This window comes from Tachyglossus aculeatus, chromosome 10, assembly GCF_015852505.1.
Source record: "Tachyglossus aculeatus isolate mTacAcu1 chromosome 10, mTacAcu1.pri, whole genome shotgun sequence".
In the NCBI taxonomy this organism is placed as follows: Eukaryota; Metazoa; Chordata; class Mammalia; order Monotremata; family Tachyglossidae; genus Tachyglossus; species Tachyglossus aculeatus.
In genome coordinates, this window is record NC_052075.1 from 43128863 (window position 1) to 43149903 (window position 21041).

A 21041-nucleotide genomic window follows, 5' to 3' on the forward strand; every position below is an offset into this window, starting at 1 on the left:
TTCCACAGGCTACAAAGGAGCCGGTGGCCCCAGCCGAGCCTCTAGAGTCCATGCTGAGACCCTTCAATCTGGTCATCCCCTTCACAGTTCAGAAGGGAGAGCTCACAGGTACTGCCTCCCTGAGCTACAGGACCCCTTGATTCTGCGCTTGGATCCAGGAGGGTCCCCTCCCAGCCAGGTCAAGCCGGCAACGAGGAGGAACCGAGATATGCCCCCCCGTCCTGGGAGGTCTCAAGCTTGACTGGGAGGTTCTAGGTCCCCTGGTTCCACCCCTGACCCCAACACCAAGCCCCTGGCTAAGGAGGGGGTCGCCTTGAGGGGTGGGAGCTCAGACAGGCCAACAGGGAAGCAGGGCCCAAGGTCTCCACCCGGCAGGACACTAACTCTGCCCGGGCCCGGCAGGTGAAGTGCGGATGCCCTCGGGCAAGACGGCCCGACCCAACATCACGGACAACAAGGATGGCACCATCACAGTGAGGTATGCGCCCAGCGAGAAGGGCCTCCACGAGATGGGCATCAAATACGATGGCAACCACATCCCTGGTGAGTGGAGGACAAGAGAATGGGTAGGGGGCAGGGGGCACTGGGAGAGCAACTAGAGCTGGGTCCAGAAAACTGGGCTGGGGGGATAGGGAGTGGGACTGGGTCCTAGAGGGTAGGGGGAGGAAAGTCAGGTGTCAGTATCAGAAGCCATATCAGCAGCCGGCACAGGAGCCGCAGAGCCAGTGGGGATGGGGCTAGGCAGGGGTTCCGGAATTCCATATTGACTCCTCTCTTCCCTCTACCCCCATGCCCTCCCCGACTTCTCCCACCATCAGGGAGCCCTCTGCAGTTCTACGTCGACGCGATCAACAGCCGCCAGGTGAGCGCCTACGGGCCGGGTCTGAGCCATGGCATGGTCAACAAGCCGGCCACCTTCACCATCGTCACCAAGGATGCTGGGGAAGGTGAGAGGGGAGGGCTAGGAGAGGGCTGGGCGGGAGCGACGGGAGTGGCTGGAGGGACCTGCCCGGAGAGCGGGGTTCCGAGCATGCCCTCTCCCCACCCCAGGGGGTCTGTCCCTGGCCGTCGAAGGCCCGTCCAAGGCCGAGATCACCTGCAAGGACAACAAGGACGGCACCTGCACCGTCTCCTACCTGCCCACGGCACCCGGGGACTACAGCATCATCGTTCGCTTCGACGACAAGCACATCCCTGGGAGCCCCTTCACTGCCAAGATCACAGGTACCCACCCTCACGCTCCCCAAAGGCTCTTCCCTTCACCTCCGGGACCACAAGTTCCCCTGGGCCCCCAAATCCCAGAACTCCATGGCCCTCACCTTCCTCGTCCCCATCCCCCTACTCACCAGCACTTGCCAGGGGAGCCCCTGGGCCCCCCATCCCCAAGGCCCTCGGGACCTGAGGGGCTGACCCCCACTCCCCCTGCTCAGGTGACGACTCCATGCGCACGTCGCAGCTGAATGTGGGCACCTCCACGGACGTGTCCCTGAAGATCACGGAGAGTGACCTGAGCCTGCTGACTGCCAGCATCCGCGCCCCTTCGGGCAATGAGGAGCCGTGCCTGCTCAAGCGGCTGCCCAACCGGCATATCGGTGAGCCTCGGGGTGGGTGCAAGGAGCGTGGAGCAAGGAGGGAGGGAGAATGACCCACAGGCATCCTCCTGCCCGGGCCTGGCCAGCATCTCCAGCATCCTGTCCTCCACTCCAGGCTTTGACTGAGGCCAGAGCAAACCATTTGCCCAGGCCAAAGGCACCGGGCAGAGGGGTATGTAGGGCCTCGCCCAGGGAAAGTGGCCGTAGCTGATGCCCAGCCTGCACTTTCCACAGGGATCTCGTTCACACCCAAGGAGGTGGGTGAGCATGTGGTGAGCGTGCGCAAGAGTGGCAAGCACGTCAACAACAGCCCCTTCAAGATCTTCGTGGGACCCTCGGAGATTGGAGATGCCAGCAAAGTGCGGGTCTGGGGCAAGGGCCTGTCTGAGGGTAACACCTTCCAGGTTTCTGAGTTCATCGTGGACACCCGCACTGCAGGTAACCATCCCCCTCCCGGGAGCCTCTGCGACCCCTTCCCACCTCTGTCGCTCCCGGAACCCCCAGAACCTCTGGAACTCCTGGGGTCAGCATTAGGAAGAGTCGGGGCTGCCACTGGCCCCCGGCCAGGTCAGGGTTAGCCCCACAGGGCTTATGAGAAAGGTTAGTGGCCCCCCCCACCCCGATTCCTGAGGCTCCGGGACAAGAAACAGTCCTCATCTTCCAGGGCCTGGCCTAAGAAAGTCCCAGCAGGCCGAGCTACCCCCGTCCTTTTCCCGTCTTCCTCAGGGCTGAGTCACCATCTCTCCCCAGCCACCTTCCCCTTGCTGAGAGTCATACTGAGGGTTCTGACCCATCGTCATGGAGCAGTGACTCCTGCCCCATCTCTCTCACCCCCAACACCCTAGCTCCCCAGCCTCTGCCCCAGGAGGACTGATCCTGAGGCACCTCTGTCCCTTCCCGTGCCTCCCCGCAGGATATGGGGGCTTGGGGCTGAGCATCGAGGGGCCCAGCAAGGTGGACATCAACTGTGAGGACATGGAGGACGGGACTTGCAAAGTCACCTACTGCCCCACCGAGCCGGGCAACTACATCATCAACATCAAGTTCGCAGACAAGCACGTGCCCGGTGAGGGCGGGACCGGGGCTGGGGGGATGGGGACCCTGAAAACAGGGCCCGGGAACCTGGAATCAGAGCTGGGGACCCCAAAGGCAGGGCCTAGGGATCGGGGGGGGCTGGTGAGATCCTGGGCGTGGGATTGAGGAAAGGTGAGGAGGGAGGAGGGACGGGGCCATGCCCCTGACGGCTTCTCCCCTCCACCACCGCGGCCACCTCAGGGAGCCCGTTCACAGTGAAGGTGACCGGAGAAGGGCGCATGAAGGAGAGCATCACCCGGCGCCGGCAGGCCCCCTCCATCGCCACCATTGGCAGCACCTGTGACCTCAACCTCAAGATCCCAGGTATGCAGGAATAAGGTTGTCCTGAAGCATGGCCACCTGCCCACACGCGTGGCCTGACGGGGACCCTGCTGGGTTGGGGCTGAGTGACCCCCGGGGTTAGGGAGGGGACTGGGCCTTGGGGGTTTTTGGAGCGCCTTTCCTCGCCCTCGTCTCCCTCGCTTCCCCACCCCCTGTCTTGCTATCCCTGCCGCCCCCCGCCCACTCTCCTCTCCTCACCCCCTGCCCACAGGGAACTGGTTCCAGATGGTGTCGGCTCAGGAGCGGCTGACCCGGACGTTCACGCGGAGCAGCCACACATATACGCGCACGGAGCGGACGGAGATCAGCAAGACCCGAGGCGGGGAGACCAAGCGGGAAGTGCGGGTGGAGGAGTCCACGCAAGTTGGGGGTGACCCCTTCCCGGCCGTCTTCGGAGACTTCCTGGGCCGCGAGCGGATCGGCTCCTTCGGGAGCATCACCCGGCAGCAGGAGGGTGAGCCCAGGGCGCTGCCCGTGGGGCCAGTGCTAGTACAGGGTGGCCGGGGTGGCCCCGGTGTCTGACCGGGGATGGAGAGGGGAATTGGTCCAGGTAGTGTCCACTTGTGGGGTTTGCCCACATGACTGTCCACTGTGCCCACTGCTGCGCCTTGTGGCTCCATCCCTGACCCCATCCTATTCTGGGCACATCCCAAGTCCCTCTTCCTGTCTCCATTTTCCCACATCTAGCTGGGATAGTGGGAAGGGGACAGGAGGGGAACCTTCCTCAAGAGCCTCTGGAGCTGTTCTCAGCTGCTCCACCCCAGAGCCAGCTCCACCCCAGAGCCAGCTGTATGTTAGAATGGGAGAAGGGGAGAGCCTCCCTGAGGTCCTGAGCCAGGGGAGGGACTGCCAGCTGACCCTCCTCCTCTGCCCGTCCTCTCTCCCCACCAGGCGAGACCGGGTCCCAGGACATGACCGCGCAGGTGACGAGCCCGTCCGGGAAGACGGAGGATGCCGAGATCCTGGAGGGCGAGGACAGCGCCTACAGCGTGCGCTTTGTGCCCCAGGAGATGGGGCCGCACACGGTCACCGTCAAGTACCGGGGCCAGCACGTGCCGGGCAGCCCTTTCCAGTTCACCGTGGGGCCGCTGGGCGAGGGCGGGGCCCACAAGGTGCGGGCCGGGGGCACCGGGCTGGAGCGCGGCGTGGCTGGCGTGCCAGGTGAGGGGCTCGGGAAGGGGAAGGGGGCAGGGGACAGGACAGGGTGGATGGGGACACCAGCTGGGCAAACACCCAGAGGGAGGTTCCGGGGACAGGACATGGAAGTCCCGGGGTCAGGAATAGGAAGAGCATTTGGGGGATGACCCTGGGGTGCGAGGACTGGGGGGGAGGAGGGACGCTGAGCCTTCCCTAAGACTCCATATAGCTTGAGAGGTGGAGTTTGGAGGCTTCTGAAGTCTCTCCTCTCTCTCTTTCTTCCTCTCTCTCCTCTCCCTCTCTGTCCCTCTCCCTGCCACCCCACAGCGGAGTTCAGCATCTGGACCCGAGAAGCCGGGGCCGGGGGCCTGTCCATCGCAGTGGAAGGGCCCAGCAAGGCTGAGATCGCATTTGAGGACCGCAAGGATGGGTCTTGCGGGGTCTCCTACATCGTTCAGGAGCCAGGTGAGGCGAGATGTATTCATTCATTCATTCATTCATTCATATTTATTGAGCGCTTACCGCGTGCAGAGCACTGTACTAAGCGCTTGGAAAGTACAATTCGGCAGCAGAGACAATCCCTACCCAATGGACTCTCGGTCTAGAAGTAGGGAGACAGACAACAAAAAACAGAAAAAGTTGACAGGCGTCAATAGCATCAATATAAATAAATAGAATTATAGATATATACACATCTTTAATAAGATAAATAGAATAATAAATATGTACAGATGTAGTTTGAAGGTCAGCAGGGGTGCTGGGGTCAGATGGGTCCCCCGCCTCTACCTGGGCCCCGGCCCCATAAACTGGGCATAAACTGGATTCTTCGGTTGACAGACCCTTGAGCCAGGGACTTCGTCTAATTCTCACCCGTGTGTAACTTCCCAATGCTTGGTACATAGTGCTTTGCACCCATTAATGCTTAAGAAATTTTAAGTAAGCAGGGGATGTGCCTAGTTACTCTTTTGTAGTCTTGCAAGCGTACAGTACAGCCCTCTGCATACTCTAAGCACTCAATGAATTCCTAGGCTTAAGTCCTATGCTACGACCCCCATAGTCCCTGCTGGGACAGGGGGAGGAGGTTGTGGGGGGCCTTACACTAGAATGTGCCCCAGGCCCCAAACCCTAGCCAGCCTATCCTGTTGGGAGCTAGGGAAGGTGAGCCGGTTGCAAGGTATCACTGAGTCCTCACTCCTCATTCAATCGTATTTATTGAGCACTTACTGTGTGCAGAGCACTGTACTAACCCCCTCTACCCCCACTCCAGGGGACTATGAGGTCTCTATCAAGTTCAACGATGAGCACATCCCCGACAGCCCCTTCGTGGTGCCCGTGGCCTCCCTGTCGGACGATGCCCGCCGCCTCACAGTCACCAGCCTCCAGGTACCCGTGGGTGGAGGGGGCGACCCAGACCCGAAGCACTGGGTCTGGCCCAGCAGGAGCCCAGATGTGGAGGGGGTTGAGAGGAGGGGCTTTTGGACAGAGCCGGATGCGGGGGGAATGTAGTAGCATCCCCATGAGGAGCCCAAGTCTCCATCACATGATTGTTGTTAAGCAGAGACTGAGGGCAGAGCCCTGTATTGGGCAGATCAAGGACACCCTGCTCTGGTCCTGGCTGGGGGGATGCTGGGGAAGGGGCAGAGCTCCAGGCGTGTGGTGCAAAGGAGGGATGGGGTCCTTGTGCCCAGTCCCAGAGTGGGAGCAGGGAGGAGAAGGGTCAGCCTGAGAGTGGCACGGCCTGCCCTGATGGTGGGTACCGTTGCAGGAGACGGGGCTGAAGGTGAACCAGCCAGCGTCCTTCGCGGTGCAGCTGAATGGAGCCCGGGGCGTGATCGACGCCAGAGTGCACACTCCCTCGGGAGCCGTGGAGGAATGCTACGTCTCTGAGCTGGACAGCGGTGAGGGCTCGGATGGGGACGCCCAGTCTCCCCACACAGGTCCCCTCCAGTCCCGGCCCTTCTCCGCTGTCCTGCAACCTGGGCCTGAAGGGTGTGGGCGGGGTCTTGCCTGGGCAGGAGGTGAGGGACGCCCCCTCCATGGATCCTTCATCTCTGCAGACAAGCACACGATCCGCTTCATTCCCCACGAGAACGGCGTCCACTCCATCGACGTCAAGTTCAACGGCTCACACATCCCAGGGAGCCCCTTCAAGATCCGGGTCGGGGAGCAGAGCCAGGCTGGAGACCCTGGACTTGTCTCTGCCTACGGGCCAGGCCTGGAAGGAGGCACCACCGGTGAGTCTGGGCCGGGACCCTCACCAGGAGGCTCCCTGGGCTTAGAATGGGAGCGGGAGGCGGCTGAAGGGGGAAGTGGCGAGGGGACCCTCGCTCTGCTCTGGTTGTGCCCATGGGCTGACACATGGTTCCCCCCGCCCCACACATGCACACACACAAACACACACACACACACACACAGACCCCCTGTGTGGTCACATGTCCATCCTCCTTTTCCCCTGCAGGCGTGTCATCAGAATTCATCGTGAACACAGTAAATGCGGGCTCGGGGGCACTCTCGGTCACCATTGATGGCCCCTCCAAGGTGCAACTGGACTGCCGCGAGTGTCCGGAGGGTCACGTGATCACCTACACCCCCATGGCCCCCGGCAACTACCTCATCGCCATCAAGTACGGCGGCCCCCAGCACATCGTGGGCAGCCCCTTCAAGGCCAAGGTCACAGGTGAGGGGGGGCCGACAGACCACTCTGGGAAGCTTCAGTCCTCCTTGCCTCCCCGCAGTGGGACTTTGGCTTCCGCTGAGTCAGGTTGGGGACGTAGGGGAGGGGTACCACCCAAGAGGGCTACACAAGCATTGGACTGAACTGTTTGGACGTGGGGCCCTCCTAACCACTGACACCTGTATGCCCAGTGTAATACTGGACTTGGGAGAGGGCAGAAGAAGTAGAAAATATTGTCCTGGCAATTAGAACCTTACACTGTAATGAGGGAGTCAGGCAGGCATAAATTTTCAGTCATTCAATCGTATTTATTGAATTGCAATCATACAATTGGTACAAGAGTTCAGGTACCACAGATACAAGAAATGAAACCTCGCTGGTATTTATCGAGTGCAGAGCATCGTACAAACAAATGGAATAAATGCATCGTTATCCAGGCAGCGCAGAGCCAAGGGCGGCTGCTGGGTGGTCCTGACTGGGGAGGTGAGGGTGAGGTGAGGAAGGCTTCCTAGAGGAGATGGGTTTTAGGAGATTTTGAAGGTGGCAAGGAACTCAGTTTGGTGGCTTTGAGAAGGGGGATGGTTCAAAGCAAGGGGAAGGGCAAGCCCAATGAATTGGAGTCTGGCGAATCGAGAGCGAGGGGCTGCTGGAAGGCTTGCCAGGAGGACAGAGTGGGAGCTGGGCCTTGGGGCAGGGGCCCACAACCTCATACAAGACCAATCCATCTATCAATCAATGGCATTTGGTGAGCTCTCACTGTGCACTGAGCGGGTTGGGGAGTATAAGAGTCAGTGGGGATGATCCCTGCCTTCAAGGGGCTTACAAGATAGGATGCAAATTAGTGCCATGAGCCTTGGATCTCTTCAAAACCAGAGCAGTGGGGCAGAGACCACCCCCCGTCTCCTGGGCAAGCCAGCCGGAGCCACTGAGCGAAGGAATCGCCTCCCCAGCCAACCCCCCTGCATGGCCGGGATGGGACGGGGTGGGACCAGCCTTCCCGCAGTGAGGTCCGGGGCCCATTCCCGGCACTCAGCCCCTCTCCCCTGGCCTCGGCAGGGCCCCGGTTGTCAGGCGGCCACAGCCTCCACGAGACGTCCACGGTGCTGGTGGAGACAGTGACCAAGTCGTCCTCCAGCCGCGGCTCCAGCTACAGTTCCATCCCCAAGTTCTCCTCCGACGCCAGCAAGGTGGTGACCAGGGGCCCCGGGCTGGCCAAGGCCTTCGTGGGCCAGAAGAACTCCTTCACCGTGGACTGCAGCAAAGCAGGTGGGGCGGGGACCCCAGCTGGAGAGCAGGGAGCGGGGAAGGGGTGCGGGGAGATCTTGGGAGCAGTGGACAGGACTGTTGAGCCCCTTGCAGAATGAGGAGCTAGGCAGCGAGGGAGCCGGCAATACCCCACAGGGCCTGCTCTCTGACAGCACGGCATAGTGAACAGAGCATGTGCCTGGGAGTAAGAAGGTCATGGGTTCTAATCCCGGCTCCACCATTTGTCCGCTGTGTGGCCTTGGACAAGTCACTTAACTTCTCTGGGCCTCAGTTACCTCATCCGTAAAATGGGGGTTACGGCTGTGAGCCCCATGGGGGATAGGGGCTGTCTCCAACCTGATTAACTTGTATCCACCCCAGAGCTCAGAACAGTGCTTGGCATATAGTAAGCGCTTAACAAATACCGTCATCGTTATTATTATTATTGTCTCCTCCGCGCTACCCCACGCCCCCCCAGGTACCAACATGATGATGGTGGGAGTCCACGGGCCCAAGACTCCGTGTGAGGAAGTGTACGTGAAGCACATGGGTAACCGGGTGTACAACGTCACCTACACCGTCAAGGAGAAGGGGGACTACATCCTGATCGTCAAGTGGGGTGACGAGAGTGTCCCGGGAAGTCCCTTCAAGGTCAACGTGCCCTGAGCTCCCAGCCTGCGTCCCCCAACCCCTCCACGGTCATCCACCCCCACCACCCACACAGACACAGACACAGACACACAAACACACACACACACACACACACACACACACGTCAGCTGGGGACAAGGGGGCTGTGCCCCGTGTTTTGGGGTTACAGATGAATGGATTGGTTTCCCATTGGGACCCCCCTCATCCTAGGCAGGGTCCCTGGGCCTCTCATCGGAGGGGCTGTGTCCATCCTTGGGATATGCTTTTTGAATTGGGGTGGGGACCGTGGAGCTGAAAAGCTCCCCCTCATCCCTAGTGTGGTGCCTATCGAAATTTGCCTGAGGGAGTTGGGGAGAAGGAGAAAGGAAGCCCTGGGGGGTGCTGGCTGGGCTGAGCCGGGGGCTGCAGGGGGGTGCATGTGTGTGTTTGTGTGTGAGCTCCCCCAAACTGCACCCACAGCCAAGACCCCGGGATACGCCTGCCCCCAAATTGGAGATGCCTATGCCCCCCAGGACTGTAACTTGCCCCCTCCCGCCCCCCCACCCCCACCACCCCCTCCTGGGGCGGAGGATCTGGAGAAACAGATAAAGGACACAAACGTTTAGGAGGGAAAAAGATGTCTGCAGCGAAGAAAAGATTCAGTGGTGACAACGGCAGCAGCAGCAGCACCTGGGGGAAGGTGAATTTTTGTACACTTCGCACAGCCCAGCTTCCTGGGGGACTTTTTTTACCATTGCACAGCTCAGCCCCCGAGGGGGGGCCTTTTGTATGCATTGCGCGGCCCAGCTTTCCTGGGGGGCTTTTGTACCTCTCTTGCGGGCAGCCCCTCTGGGAACTGCTGGGGTGGAAAGCTCTGGCCCCAAATAAAGTGTGGCCTGTCGCAGTGGCTCTGACTCTTCTTTCGCATTTTCTTTCTCCCGCCTCCTTATTGCCCCCCAAACCTGCTGCCTCATTTGGCTCAGAGACCTGGTGCTGAAGAATCCAAGCAGCCTGGCTTAGTGGAAAGAGGTCGTGGGTTCTAATCCCACTCCGCCACTTGTCAGCTGTGTGACTCCGGGCAACTTCTGTGCCTCGGTTACCTCATCCGTAAAATGGGGATTAAGACTGTGAGCCCCAAGCGGGACAACTTCTTAACCCTGCATCTTTCTCAGAGCTTAGAACAGTGCTTGGCACATAGTAAGTGCTTAACAAATACTGTCATTATTGTTATTGTTATTCTCTGTGCCTCAGTTACTTCATCTGTATAATCAATCAGTCGTATTTATTGAGCACTTATTGGGTGCAGAACATTGTGCTAAATGCTTGTGAGAGTACATTATAACAGAGTTGGTGGACTTGTGCCCAGATGACAAGAAGTCAAGGACAAGGATTGAGACTCTGAGCCCCATTGGGGACTGGGACTGCGCCCAACCCAGTTTGCTTATATCCACCCTTCTCGACTGTGAGCCTGTTGTGGGCAGGGATTCCTTGTTGCCGAATTGTACTTAGTACAGTGCTCTGCACACAGTAAATACGATTGAATGAATGAACACTGTGTGTTCAATGGGCCAATGGGAACAGTCCTCATTTACGGTACAGTAAAGCAGCCCCAGTTTCAATCCAGCTAGGTTGTCTGTTGAGTGCGCATGCTCAAGGCCGGGGGGCGGGGCCGTGAAGCCCTCGGACCGACGTCTGACGAGTGCGCATGCTCAAGGAGGGTGGGGCGGGGCCGTGAAGCCCTCGGAACGACGTCTGACGAGTGCGCATGCTCAAGGAGGGTGGGGCGGGGCCGTGAAGCCCTCGGAACGACGTCTGACGAGTGCGCATGCTCAAGGATGGGGGGCGGGGCCGTGAAGCCCCCGGAACGATGTCTGTTGAGTGCGCATGCTCAAGACCGGGGAAGGGCGGGGCTATAAAGCCCCCGGGACAATGTCTGTTGAGTGCGCATGCTCACGGCCCGGGGGGTCGTGAAGGCTTCGGGTCGATGTCGGATCGTCATCATCAATCGTATTTATTGAGCGCTTACTGTGTGCAGAGCACTGTGCTAAGCGCTTGGGAAGTACAATTTGGCAACATATAGAGATAGTCCCTACCCAACAGTGGGCTCACAGTCTAGAAGGGGGAGACAGAGAACAAAACCAAACATACTCACAAAATAAAATGAATATATAGACAGTCCCTACCCAATAGTGGGCTCACAGTCTAAAAGGGGGTCGTGAAGGCCTCGGAACGATGTCGGATGAGTGCGCATGCTCAAGGCCCGGGGTTGGGGGAGGTGGAGGTCGTGAAGGGCTCGGAACGATGTCGGATGAGTGCACATGCTCAAGGCCCGGGGTGGGGAGGGTCATCATCATCGTCATCATCTTCAGTCGTATTTATTGAGCGCTTACTGTGTGCAGAGCACTGTACTAAGCGCTTGGGAAGTACAATTTGGCAACATATAGAGACAGTCCCTACCCAACAGTGGGCTCACAGTCTAAAAGGGGGTCGTGAAGGCCTCGGAACGATGTCGGATGAGTGCGCATGCTCAAGGCCCGGGTTGTGGGGGGGGGGGGTCGTGAAGGCCTTGGGACGATGTCGGATGAGTGCGCATGCTCAAGGGCGGGGGTGGGGGGGGGTCGTGAAGGCCTCGGAACGATGTCGGATGAGTGCGCATGCTCAAGGCCCCGGAACGATGTCGGATGAGTGCGCATGCTCAAGGCCCGAGGTGGTTGGGGGGGGGGGGGTCGTGAAGGCCTCGGAACGATGTCGGATGAGTGCGCATGCTCAAGGGCGGGGGCGGGGGGGGTGTCGTGAAGCCCCCGGAACGATGTCGGATGAGTGCGCATGCTCAAGGCCCGAGGTGGTTGTGGGGGGGGGTCGTGAAGGCCTCGGAATGATGGCGGATGAGTGCGCATGCTCAAGGCCCGAGGTGGTGGGTAGGTCGTGAAGGCCTCGGAACGATGTCGGATGAGTGCGCATGCTCAAGGCCAGGGGTGGGGGGTGGGGGGTCGTGAAGGCCTCGGAACGATGTCGGATGAATGCGCATGCTCAAGGCCTGAGGGGGCGGGGGGGGGGGTCGTGAAGGCCTCGGAACGATGTCGGATGAGTGCGCATGCTCAAGGGCGGGGGCGGGGGGGTGTCGTGAAGCCCCCGGAACGATGTCGGATGAGTGCGCATGCTCAAGGCCCGAGGTGGTGGGGGGTCGTGAAGGCCTCGGAACGATGTCGGATGAGTGCGCATGCTCAAGAGCTGGGGCGGGAGGGGGGGCGTGAGGCCCCGGCACGATGTGGGCCGAGTGCGCATGCGTGGAGGTCGTCGGGGCGGGGCCGTAGAGGAGGCGTTTCCCGAGGGCAGGGTTTCGGCTCCCCGAGTCCCGACGGTGGGCGCCGCGAAGGCGGGCGCGGAGCATGGCCGGCCGGGGGAAGCTCATCGCCGTCATCGGCGACGAGGACACGGTCACCGGCTTCCTGCTCGGTGGCATCGGGGAGCTCAACAAGAACCGACACCCCAACTTCCTGGTGGTGGAGAAGGACACGGCCCTCAACGACATCGAGGACACTTTCCGGTACGGTGGCCCGGGAGGGCCCGGCCGCGCACACCGACCGACGGGCGGACGGACGCGAACCACTGATTCTCCTCCTTATGATTCATAATCACCCTCAGAATCATGGTGGCATTTGTTAAGCGCTTACTGGGTTCCCTTCCTTCCTCTCCATCCCCCCCCATCTTACCTCCTTCCCTTCCCCACAGCACCTGGATAGATGTTTGTACATATTTATTACTCTATTTCTATTTATTTTATTTTGTTAATGTGTCTGGTTTTGTTCTCTGGCTCCCCTTTTAGACTGTGAGCCCATCATCAATCGTATTTATTGAGCGCTTACTACGTGCAGAGCGCTGCGCTAAGCGCTTGGGAAGTCCAAATTGGCAACATCTAGAGACAGTCCCTACCCGACAGTGGGCTCACAGTCTAAAAGGGGGAGACGGAGAGCAAAACCGAACATACTAACAAAATAAAATAAATAGAATGGATATGTACAAGTAAAATAAATAAATAGAGTAATAAATATGTACAGACATATATACATATATACAGGTGCCGTGGGGAAGGGAAGGAGATAAGATGGGGGGGGGGATGGAGAGGGGGACGAGGGGGAGAGGAAGAAAGGGGCTCAGTCTGGGAAGGCCTCCTGGAGGAGGTGAGCTCTCAGGAGGGCCTTGAAGGGAGGAAGAGAGCTAGCTGGGCGGATGGGCAGAGGGAGGGCATTCCAGGCATTCCCCATCTTACCTCCTTCCCTTCCCCACAGCACCTGTATATATTTATATATGTTTGTACATATTTATTACTCTATTTATCTTGTACATATCTATTCTATTTATTTTATTTTGTTAATATGTTTGGTTTTGTTCTCTGTCTCCCCCTTCTAGACTGTGAGCCCACTGTTGGGTAGGGCTGTGTCTATATGTTGCCAACTTGTACTTCCCAAGCGCTTAGTCCAGTGCTCTGCACACAGTAAGCGCTCAGTAAATACGATTGATTGATTGATTGATTGTTTTATTTTGTTAGTATGTTTGGTTTTGTTCTCTGTCTCCCCCTTCTAGACTGTGAGCCCACTGTTGGGTAGGGACCGTCTCTATATGTTGCCAACTTGGACTTCCCAAGCGCTTAGCCCAGTGCTCTGCACACAGTAAGCGCTCAATAAATACGATTGATTGACTGACTGTGAGCCCACTGTTGGGTAGGGACTGTCTCTATATGTTGCCAACTTGGACTTCCCAAGCGCCTAGTCCAGTGCTCTGCACACAGTAAGCGCTCAATAAATATGATTGATTGATTGAGACAAGGTGGAGATACAAGGTGATCAGGTTGTCCCACGTGGGGCTCACAGTCTTCATCCCCATTTGACAGATGAGGGAACTGAGGCACATTCATTCAATCATATTTATTGAGTGCTTACTGTGTGCAGAGCACTATACTAGGCGCTTGGGAAGTGCAAGTTGGCAACATCTAGAGGCGGTCCCCGCCCAACAGCAGGCTCACAGTCTAGAAGGGGAAGACAGACAACAAAACAAAATATATTAATAAAATAAATAGAATAGTAAATACGTACAAGGCACAGAGAAGTGAAGTGACTTGCCCAAGGTCATACAGCTGACAAGTGGCGAGGTTGGGATTATATGTATGTATGTATATATATTTGTACATATTTATTACTCTATTTATTTTACTTGTGCATATCTATTCTATTTATTTTATTTTGTTACTATGTTTGGTTTTGTTCTCCATCCCCCCCTTCTAGACTGTGAGCCCACTGTTGGGTAGGGACTGTCTCTATATGTTTCCAACCTGTACTTCCCAAGCGCTTAGTACAGTGCTCTGCACACAGTAAGTGCTCAATAAATACAATTGATTGATTGATTAGAACTCACGACCTTGGACTCCCAAGCCCCTGCGCTTTCCATTGAGCCACACTGCTTCTCTAATTGTGGTGTTTGTGCCACAACTAGGTGCCAGGCACTGTAGTAAGCGCTGGGGTGGATACAGGCAAATCCCTGAGCGGAGCTAGAGGCAGTTAAAAAAAATACCCAAAACTGTCTTTGTTAAACGCTTTGCAGTAACTGTATTTGCTAAACGCTGGGTTAGGTGCAGTCCTGATTATCTTGTATCTACCCTAGCGCTTAGTACAGTGCCCGGCACATAGTAAACGCTCAACAGATATCATAAAAATAATCCCAGCTGATCGGACACAATCCTTTTCCCACCCGGGCCTCATAGTCTGAGGGAAGGAGAACGGGTATCTTCATCCCCATGTTACAGATGAGGAAACCGAGTCACAGGAAAGTTAGGCATCTTGGCATGGTGGGTAGGGCACGGGCCTGCGAGTCAGAAGGTCATTCATTCATTCAATCGTATTTATTAAGCGCTTACTGTGTGCAGAGCACTGTACTAAGCGCTTGGGAAGTACAAGTTGGCAACATATAGAGATGGTCCCTACCCAACAGCGGGCTCACAGTCTAGAAGGGGGAGACAGACAACAAAACGAAACATTTGTTTTGTTAAGTGCTTTATTTGTTAAATATTATGTGCCAAGCACTGCACTAAGTGCTGGGGATAATCAGGGCCCACAGGATTCACAGTCTTAGGTGAACAGGTATTGGATCCCCATCTTGCAAATGAGGGACCTGGGGCTCAGAGAAATAAAGTGACCTGCCCAAGGTCACACCGCAGAAGAGTGGTGGAGTCATGGGTTCTAATCGCGCCTCACCACCTGTCTGCTGTGTGACCTTGGGTAAGTCACTTCACTTCTCTGGGCCTCAGTGACTTCATCCGTAAAATGGGGATTGCGACTGAGCCTGGGACGGAGACTGTGCCCAATCGGATTTGCTCGTATCCACTCCAGTGCTTAGCGCCTGGCATATAGTAAGCGCTTAACAAATGCCATGGTGATGATGATTATTGTCCAGAGTACTGCATCGGGCCAGTGGCAGAGCTGGGATTCGCACCCAGGCCTCCCGGCTCCCAGTCTCGTGTCGTGTCCACCGGACCACGCGGCTTCTCAGCGAGGGGTGATGTAAGGCCGTCCCGGGGTGGGCTGTCACCGAGTCTGGCTCGGTGGGGGATTCCTGGGTTCCCCGCGCCCGTGGCCACCCCCGGCTCCCTCCGCCTCGGGATCCGTTGTGTGCAGCCGGAGGAGCCGGGGATGCGCCTGGGAAGTTCCCTCCGAGGGTCAGCTTCCCATTTTTTGGCCCCGGAGGTGAGGCCGGGGCAGAGTCAGCCCCTTGTGACCCTCAGCGGGGAGAGCCCGGGACAAGCCGCTGCCCAAGCCCCGCCCTCCTGCTGCCCTTTCCCAGTCAGGCACTTACTGCTGTATACTGAGCGCTTCCTGCGTGCAGAGCACTGTACTAAGCGCTTGGGGAAAGTGCAGTATAACAGAGTTGGTAGACCCCAACGAGGTACTCCACGCCCCCCACCCCTTTTCCAGCCCTGCCCTGCCCGGGAGCTGTTTGCCCTGGGTCTCCCCACCATCAGAGGCATCAGAACCCAGCGAAAACAGGACAGACGGACGGGCACACACACTCATCCCACCCCACCCCACCCTTTAAGAGTGGCCACTTCACCCCACTAGTTGAATAACTTGAATCCAGCCCCTCCCAGTCACGTCCAGACTTGGGCCTGCCCCTGCCGAGGTCCGTGTGCCTGCCCCACGCCCCGACTGTTTCCCCAAACAGTCCAGACCACAGGGTAACTGAGGCCCGACCGGTTTTCGCTGCCCACAGCCCATGGGAACCACTCCCGGCCCGACTCTGGAAAGTCTGATCCTATCGGTCAGCTCTGACTGGCTCCGGGGAAGGTCACCATGACCCTGTGCTATGTGTGTGTGCTGTGGGGCTACTGGAGGGGAGGATAACAAGTGTAAGTGAACATAAAATGAGGTATTGATCCACCTTTCCCTAGCACGGATATAAAATGACAAGAGCAGCAGTTGTTGAATGGGCCTGGCCTGGGAGGAAGAGGAGATTAATCAGGGAAAGTCTCCTGGAGGTGGTGGGTTTTTAGGAGGGCTTTGAAGATTGGGGGGAAGCTGTGGACTGGTAGATTTGAAGGAGTGAGCTCCAGGCCGGAGGAAGAAAGGGGTTGGAGGTGGAGAGTTGAGAAGGAGGCTCTGTGAGGCCTCCTTATTTATTTTAATGGCTGTCTCCTCCTGTAGACTCTAAGTGCCTTGTGGAGAAGGAACGTGTCTACCAACTCTCTGTATTGTCCGCTTCCAAGCACTGTAGTGCTCTGCACACAGTGAGTGCTCAATAAATACCACTGATTGAGGAGTCTCTTTTAGACTGTGAGCCCACTGTTGGGTAGGGACTTTCTATATATGTTGTCAATTTGTACTTCCCAAGCGCTTAGTACAGTGCTCTGCACACAGTAAGCGCTTAATAAATACGATTGATGATGATGATGATGAGTGAAGAGGGCCAAATTGGGTCTCCCTAATTTCTGTGCAGGGTTGCAGCCTGGTGGCCCAACTTGCTTCCCTGCCATTCTCCTGCCTCTTGGTCACTGCCTTTCCCTGAATCCTCTGCTTCTCCACCCCCCGCCCCCCCCCAATCTTCCTGCAGCCACCGTCCCACCCAGACGGAGCCGGGCCCACGGGGAGGCTGACCCTCACAGCTCCTGGCCCCCTCCTCTCTTCCCGTTCTCCCCTCCCCTGCAGGCAGTTCCTCAACCGGGATGACATAGGCATCATCCTCATCAACCAGTATATCGCTGAGATGGTACGGCACGCGCTGGATGCCCACACCCGCTCCCTGCCCGCCGTGCTGGAGATCCCCTCCAAGGAGCACCCCTACGATGCGGCCAAGGATTCGATCCTGCGCCGGGCCCGCGGCATGTTCACAGCCGAAGACCTGCGCTAGCAGCCCCCGGCTACTAGCCCTGAGCCTTCCCTCTGCAGTGTGTGTCCATCTGTCCATCCGGTGTCCCTCCCCTCACTCGGAGGCTTATCCGAGAAGGTGTGGCCTCAGCCTGCTGGCACCCTTCAACCGGATAAGTTCTCTCCAGCCCCCTGGGGTAGGCCGGGGCGAGACCAAAAACCTCAAGAGAAAGTAGATCTGAGGGAACCCGAAGCTGGCCATGCCCTCCAACACGAACACGCGCGCCTTTCTTTCCTTCCCCTCACCCTGCTCCCCAGCAAGGCTGGTGCTGTCTGTTTCATAGTATTATTAAATTAAAGGCTCCCCCTCTCCTGGCTGCCTCTTGATTTTTTGGCTGGCGTTGAGGGAGAGGATGAGTGGACGGTGGGAGGAACAGGGGTGAGGGCGTAGCACAGAGCTGTGCTCAGTGTTGTAGCTGCAGAGCTAGTGTAGTAGTGGCAGAGGAGAGAAGCTAACCCCCAGAATTCCCCAGAGCCCATGGCCTGGGCCCAGTAGTGAAGAGGAATGTGAGGAACAGGAATCTCCCTAAGGAGAGGGAACTGTTCTCCTGTAGGGAGATGGGGAGGGGGTAGCGGGGAGAAGAGGGAACTATATAGACACGAACCCCTGGAGTGTTAATGTTAGCCTGGTGAGGGCTTGGGGCCCCAGGCCAAAACGTCTCCGCAACTCAAGGAACAGTGGGGCCTAGTGGGTGGAGCACGGACCTAGATGTCGGAAGGACCTGGGTTCTAATCCTGGCTCTGCCACTTCTCTGCTCTGTGGCCTTGGGCAAGTCACTTCACTGCTCTGTGCCTCAGTTACCTTACCTGTAAAATGGAGAATAAGACGGTGTCCAATCCGTCTCGTACTTACCCCAGTTCTTAGTACAGTGCTTGGCATATAGTAAGCATTCAGTACTAATTTAAAAAACAAAAGCTCCCTCTGAACTGCGGGTGCTGGCTGGAGATAGGGTAGGGCTAATGGTCATAATAATAACGTGGTATTTTAAGTGCTTGCTGTATGCCAAGCACTATACTAGGTGCTGGGCTAGATATAAATGAATTCCAAGTGGGGCTTAGAGTCTAAGTAAGAGGGTGAACAGGTATTGAATCCCCGTTTTGCAGGTGAGGGAACTGAGGCACAGAGAAATTGAATGACTTGTCTGAGGTCACCGAACAGACAAATGGTGGAACTGGGATTGGAACCCAGGTCCTCTGACTCTCTGGTCTGTGCTCTTCTCGCTAGGTCACGCTACTTCCCGTGCTGGGAAAACTCCAGCGCGGAACCCCTCCACACCCGCACCGGGCCCTGTGTGATGTGATGTGGGGTTCAGTTGCCAAGGCAACAGGCTCCTAGACCCAGCACTGGGCAGGAGGCGACTGGCTCCTGAATTTTCCCCTCGGTCCTGGGCCCCTGCCCGTCATCCATGGCGCGGCACCTGAACATGGATACGCAGCGGCAGAACTTCTGGAAGGAGGAGTACCTCAAGGAGATGCTGCTCCGCTTTGGCTGGCAGCGCAAGTACGGCGCCGCCGTCCGGGCCAAGCAGAGGGCCCGGGTCCAGGCCCGCGAGGGCCTCAAGCTGCCCACCATTGCCCCCAAAGGCCTTCCCAAGGTCCCTTCCCCACCCAAGGCCCCCACCCCACTCCCGCCCAAGGCCCCCGTCCCCAAGCCCACTGGCCCCGTCTGTCCCTCCCCCCCCGACGGGGAGATGTACCCCGTCCCCCCCGCCATCCGCACCCTGCTCTACCACGGCGTCTCCCACGACCAGCAGGGCCGAGTCTGCTACCTGGCCGCCCGTGCGGCCACCAGGCCGGAGGAGCGCTACCTCTACCCCCTCACCACCAGCTTTGTGTACGGCTGGCAGCTGGGTGAGGCGCCCCTGCCCCCCTGTGCCATGGGTGGCCATCACGGGGTGGTGGGAGCGGCAGAGAGGGTCCACTTCCTGCTGGAAAATCCGTGGATGGGGCAGATCCTAGTCTGGGAGGGAACTAGAATTCCACGCGCCCCCAGCCCTGTTCAGTGGCTTTTCCTTCTGCTCATCAGGGCTCTGGCAGGTGATCGATTAATCAATCAGTGGCATTTATTGAGCACTTACTGTGTGTATACCACTGTACTGGAGTGTGAGCTCAGTGTGGGCAGGGACTGTCACTGCTTTGTATTGTACTTTCCCAAGCAGTACAGTGCTCTGCACACAGTAAGTGCTTACTAAATACAATTGAATGAATACTAAACGCCTGGGGGAGTACAGTATAACAGAGTTGATAGACACATTCCCTGACCACCAAGGGCTGATAAGGTGACTCCCTGCCCCCTCTGCACCCCTACAGACATCCATTTCCAATGTCTTCCGGGGGGCTTTTCTCCTTTAATGGGCATCAGCTGGGGTGGACGAGGTCCGTGGTCCAGCACGCAACCGGCCCTCCCTGGCCCACCCACCCGGTCCCCACGCCTGACTCTGCCACGTCTCTCTTCCCCAGGCCCCACTGTGAAGGGGGCCCTCCCTTCCAACAAGCTGTGCCGCATCGAGACCTTCTTCCGCAAGAATGGAGCTTTCTCCGTGCTGGACCCCCGGGACTTGGCCCTCTGAACCCACCCTGGCTGGGAGGAGCCAGGTGGGCCGCAGGTGGGCTGGGGAGATTACAAGCCCCGGGAGGGGCGCCGCAGGCTCCTGGGTTTGTGTGTCTGTCCCGTGCTCCTGCCCGTCGCCGCTCCCAGCTCCTGCTGACCCCCGGCAGCTCTCTGTCTGACCCCTGACCTGCGGCCCAGGATTGGGGGTCCAGGGAGAGTACTGGTCTTTGGGGGCTACTCCCCGGGCCCTGTTAGGCTGCAGCAGCTTCTGGAAGATGTGAGTATTCCTGGGGTAGAGAAGGCCTTCTCTGGTCATGATAGGGGCCGCTCCCCTCCTCCTCCTCTCGTCCTCCTTCCGCATCCTCACCTGTCCCTGCGGGCCTGCAGCTTCCCTGTCCTTTCCCGGTGCACCTGCTCCAGCTGGTCCCTTATGGCACTTCTCTGCCGGTCCACATCCCCCTGCGGCCCCAGGAAAAGAGCCTGGGTCCCCGTAGCCAGCCGGGAGCGGGGCGGGGATACGGCATGGGCAGGCAGCAGCGGGCAGTGCTGCTGCATGGGCATCCAGCTGTGGGTTGACGGGGGCAGAGCTACAGCGCGGGCAGCCAGTCTGGGGGGCAGTCCTACCGCATGGGCAGCCGGCGGGGGTAGTGCTGCCGCAAAGATGGGCAGCAAGGGGCAGAGTTACCGTAAGGATGGGCAGCAGGTGGCAGAGCTACCGCACATCCAGGCCCTCAATCTCCTCCCTCCCCGCCGCCCCGAGCTGGGTCTTGCCTGTGGCCAGGCCTGGGTGGGCGAGGAAGGAGGTCCCACGGGGCCATCTCCGAGGCGGCGGATCCTGGCGATGCACAGGCACTCCTGGACCTGAAGGGCAGGGGGGAGATGGGGGTGATGGGGTTGAGCGGGAGGCAGGGCCGGGCACGAGCCTGACATGATCCTCGGTCCCTGCCTGGTTCACCCCGGCTCCCTCCCTGTCCTCTCCCCAGACTAGCTCACCTGCAGACTGGCTCACCTGCAGCCACTGCCACTCGCCGTCTCGCTTGCGCCTGTGACCTGCCTCCCGCTGCAGATGCAGGAGTCTCTGCAGGGCAGCTTCCTGCTGTTCAGGGGTGGGGGCCACCAAAGTCCTCTCTCTGTGAGGACGACTGAGGCAGGGGTGCTGAGGAGTTGGGGGGAAGGATGGCACTGAGACGGCTTATAGTGATTACAGTATTTGTTAAGCGCTTACTATGGGCCGGGCACTGTACTAAGCACTGGGGTGGATAGAAGCAAATCGGCTTGGACATAGTCCCTGCCCTACATAGGGCTCGCGTTATAGTCTCCATTTTACAGATGAGGTAACTGAAGCCCAGAGAAGTGAACTGACTTTCCCAAGGCACAGTGCTCTC

At 58.2% G+C, this 21041-nt stretch overlaps 3 protein-coding genes across 6 annotated transcripts in view; all 3 read left to right on the plus strand.

Moving 5' to 3' along the window:
• The window catches only part of FLNC (filamin C), a 38374-nt gene extending 28773 nt beyond the window's left edge, over nt 1–9601 (plus strand). For all 4 annotated transcript variants that reach the window (XM_038752241.1, XM_038752243.1, XM_038752242.1 and 1 more), the window contains 17 exons: nt 9–108; nt 403–543; nt 819–947; nt 1051–1224; nt 1431–1592; nt 1827–2030; nt 2506–2658; nt 2868–2990; nt 3220–3462; nt 3900–4169; nt 4473–4610; nt 5413–5528; nt 5911–6043; nt 6203–6379; nt 6604–6822; nt 7876–8085; nt 8543–9601. In XM_038752241.1, the coding sequence (XP_038608169.1) occupies nt 9–108; nt 403–543; nt 819–947; nt 1051–1224; nt 1431–1592; nt 1827–2030; nt 2506–2658; nt 2868–2990; nt 3220–3462; nt 3900–4169; nt 4473–4610; nt 5413–5528; nt 5911–6043; nt 6203–6379; nt 6604–6822; nt 7876–8085; nt 8543–8730 (2880 nt within the window). In that variant the 3' untranslated portion in view covers nt 8731–9601. The remainder of the gene's footprint in view (nt 1–8; nt 109–402; nt 544–818; nt 948–1050; nt 1225–1430; nt 1593–1826; nt 2031–2505; nt 2659–2867; nt 2991–3219; nt 3463–3899; nt 4170–4472; nt 4611–5412; nt 5529–5910; nt 6044–6202; nt 6380–6603; nt 6823–7875; nt 8086–8542) is intronic.
• Nucleotides 9602–12019: 2418 nt separating this feature from the next.
• ATP6V1F (ATPase H+ transporting V1 subunit F) lies at nt 12020–17422 on the plus strand. The gene is made up of 2 exons (XM_038752633.1): nt 12020–12241; nt 16887–17422. The coding sequence occupies exons 1-2, from the start codon at nt 12084–12086 to the stop codon at nt 17086–17088; spliced, it is 360 nt and encodes a 119-aa protein (XP_038608561.1). The 5' UTR covers nt 12020–12083; the 3' UTR covers nt 17089–17422.
• A 966-nt stretch (nt 17423–18388) lies between these two features.
• ATP6V1FNB (ATP6V1F neighbor) lies at nt 18389–19752 on the plus strand. The gene is made up of 2 exons (XM_038753235.1): nt 18389–18956; nt 19566–19752. The coding sequence occupies exons 1-2, from the start codon at nt 18512–18514 to the stop codon at nt 19673–19675; spliced, it is 555 nt and encodes a 184-aa protein (XP_038609163.1). The 5' UTR covers nt 18389–18511; the 3' UTR covers nt 19676–19752.
• The last annotated feature ends 1289 nt before the right edge of the window (nt 19753–21041 follow it).

Excerpts from the sequence above, each read along its gene's own strand:
- ATP6V1F (XM_038752633.1), top strand. The coding sequence starts at position 12,084 with ATGGCCGGCCGGGGGAAGCTCATCGCCGTCATCGGCGACGAGGACACG. Across the intron at positions 12,242-16,886 it reads GACATCGAGGACACTTTCCG|GCAGTTCCTCAACCGGGATG; the intron begins GTACGGTGGCCC and ends CCTCCCCTGCAG.
- ATP6V1FNB (XM_038753235.1), top strand. The coding sequence starts at position 18,512 with ATGGCGCGGCACCTGAACATGGATACGCAGCGGCAGAACTTCTGGAAG. Across the intron at positions 18,957-19,565 it reads TGTGTACGGCTGGCAGCTGG|GCCCCACTGTGAAGGGGGCC; the intron begins GTGAGGCGCCCC and ends TCTCTTCCCCAG.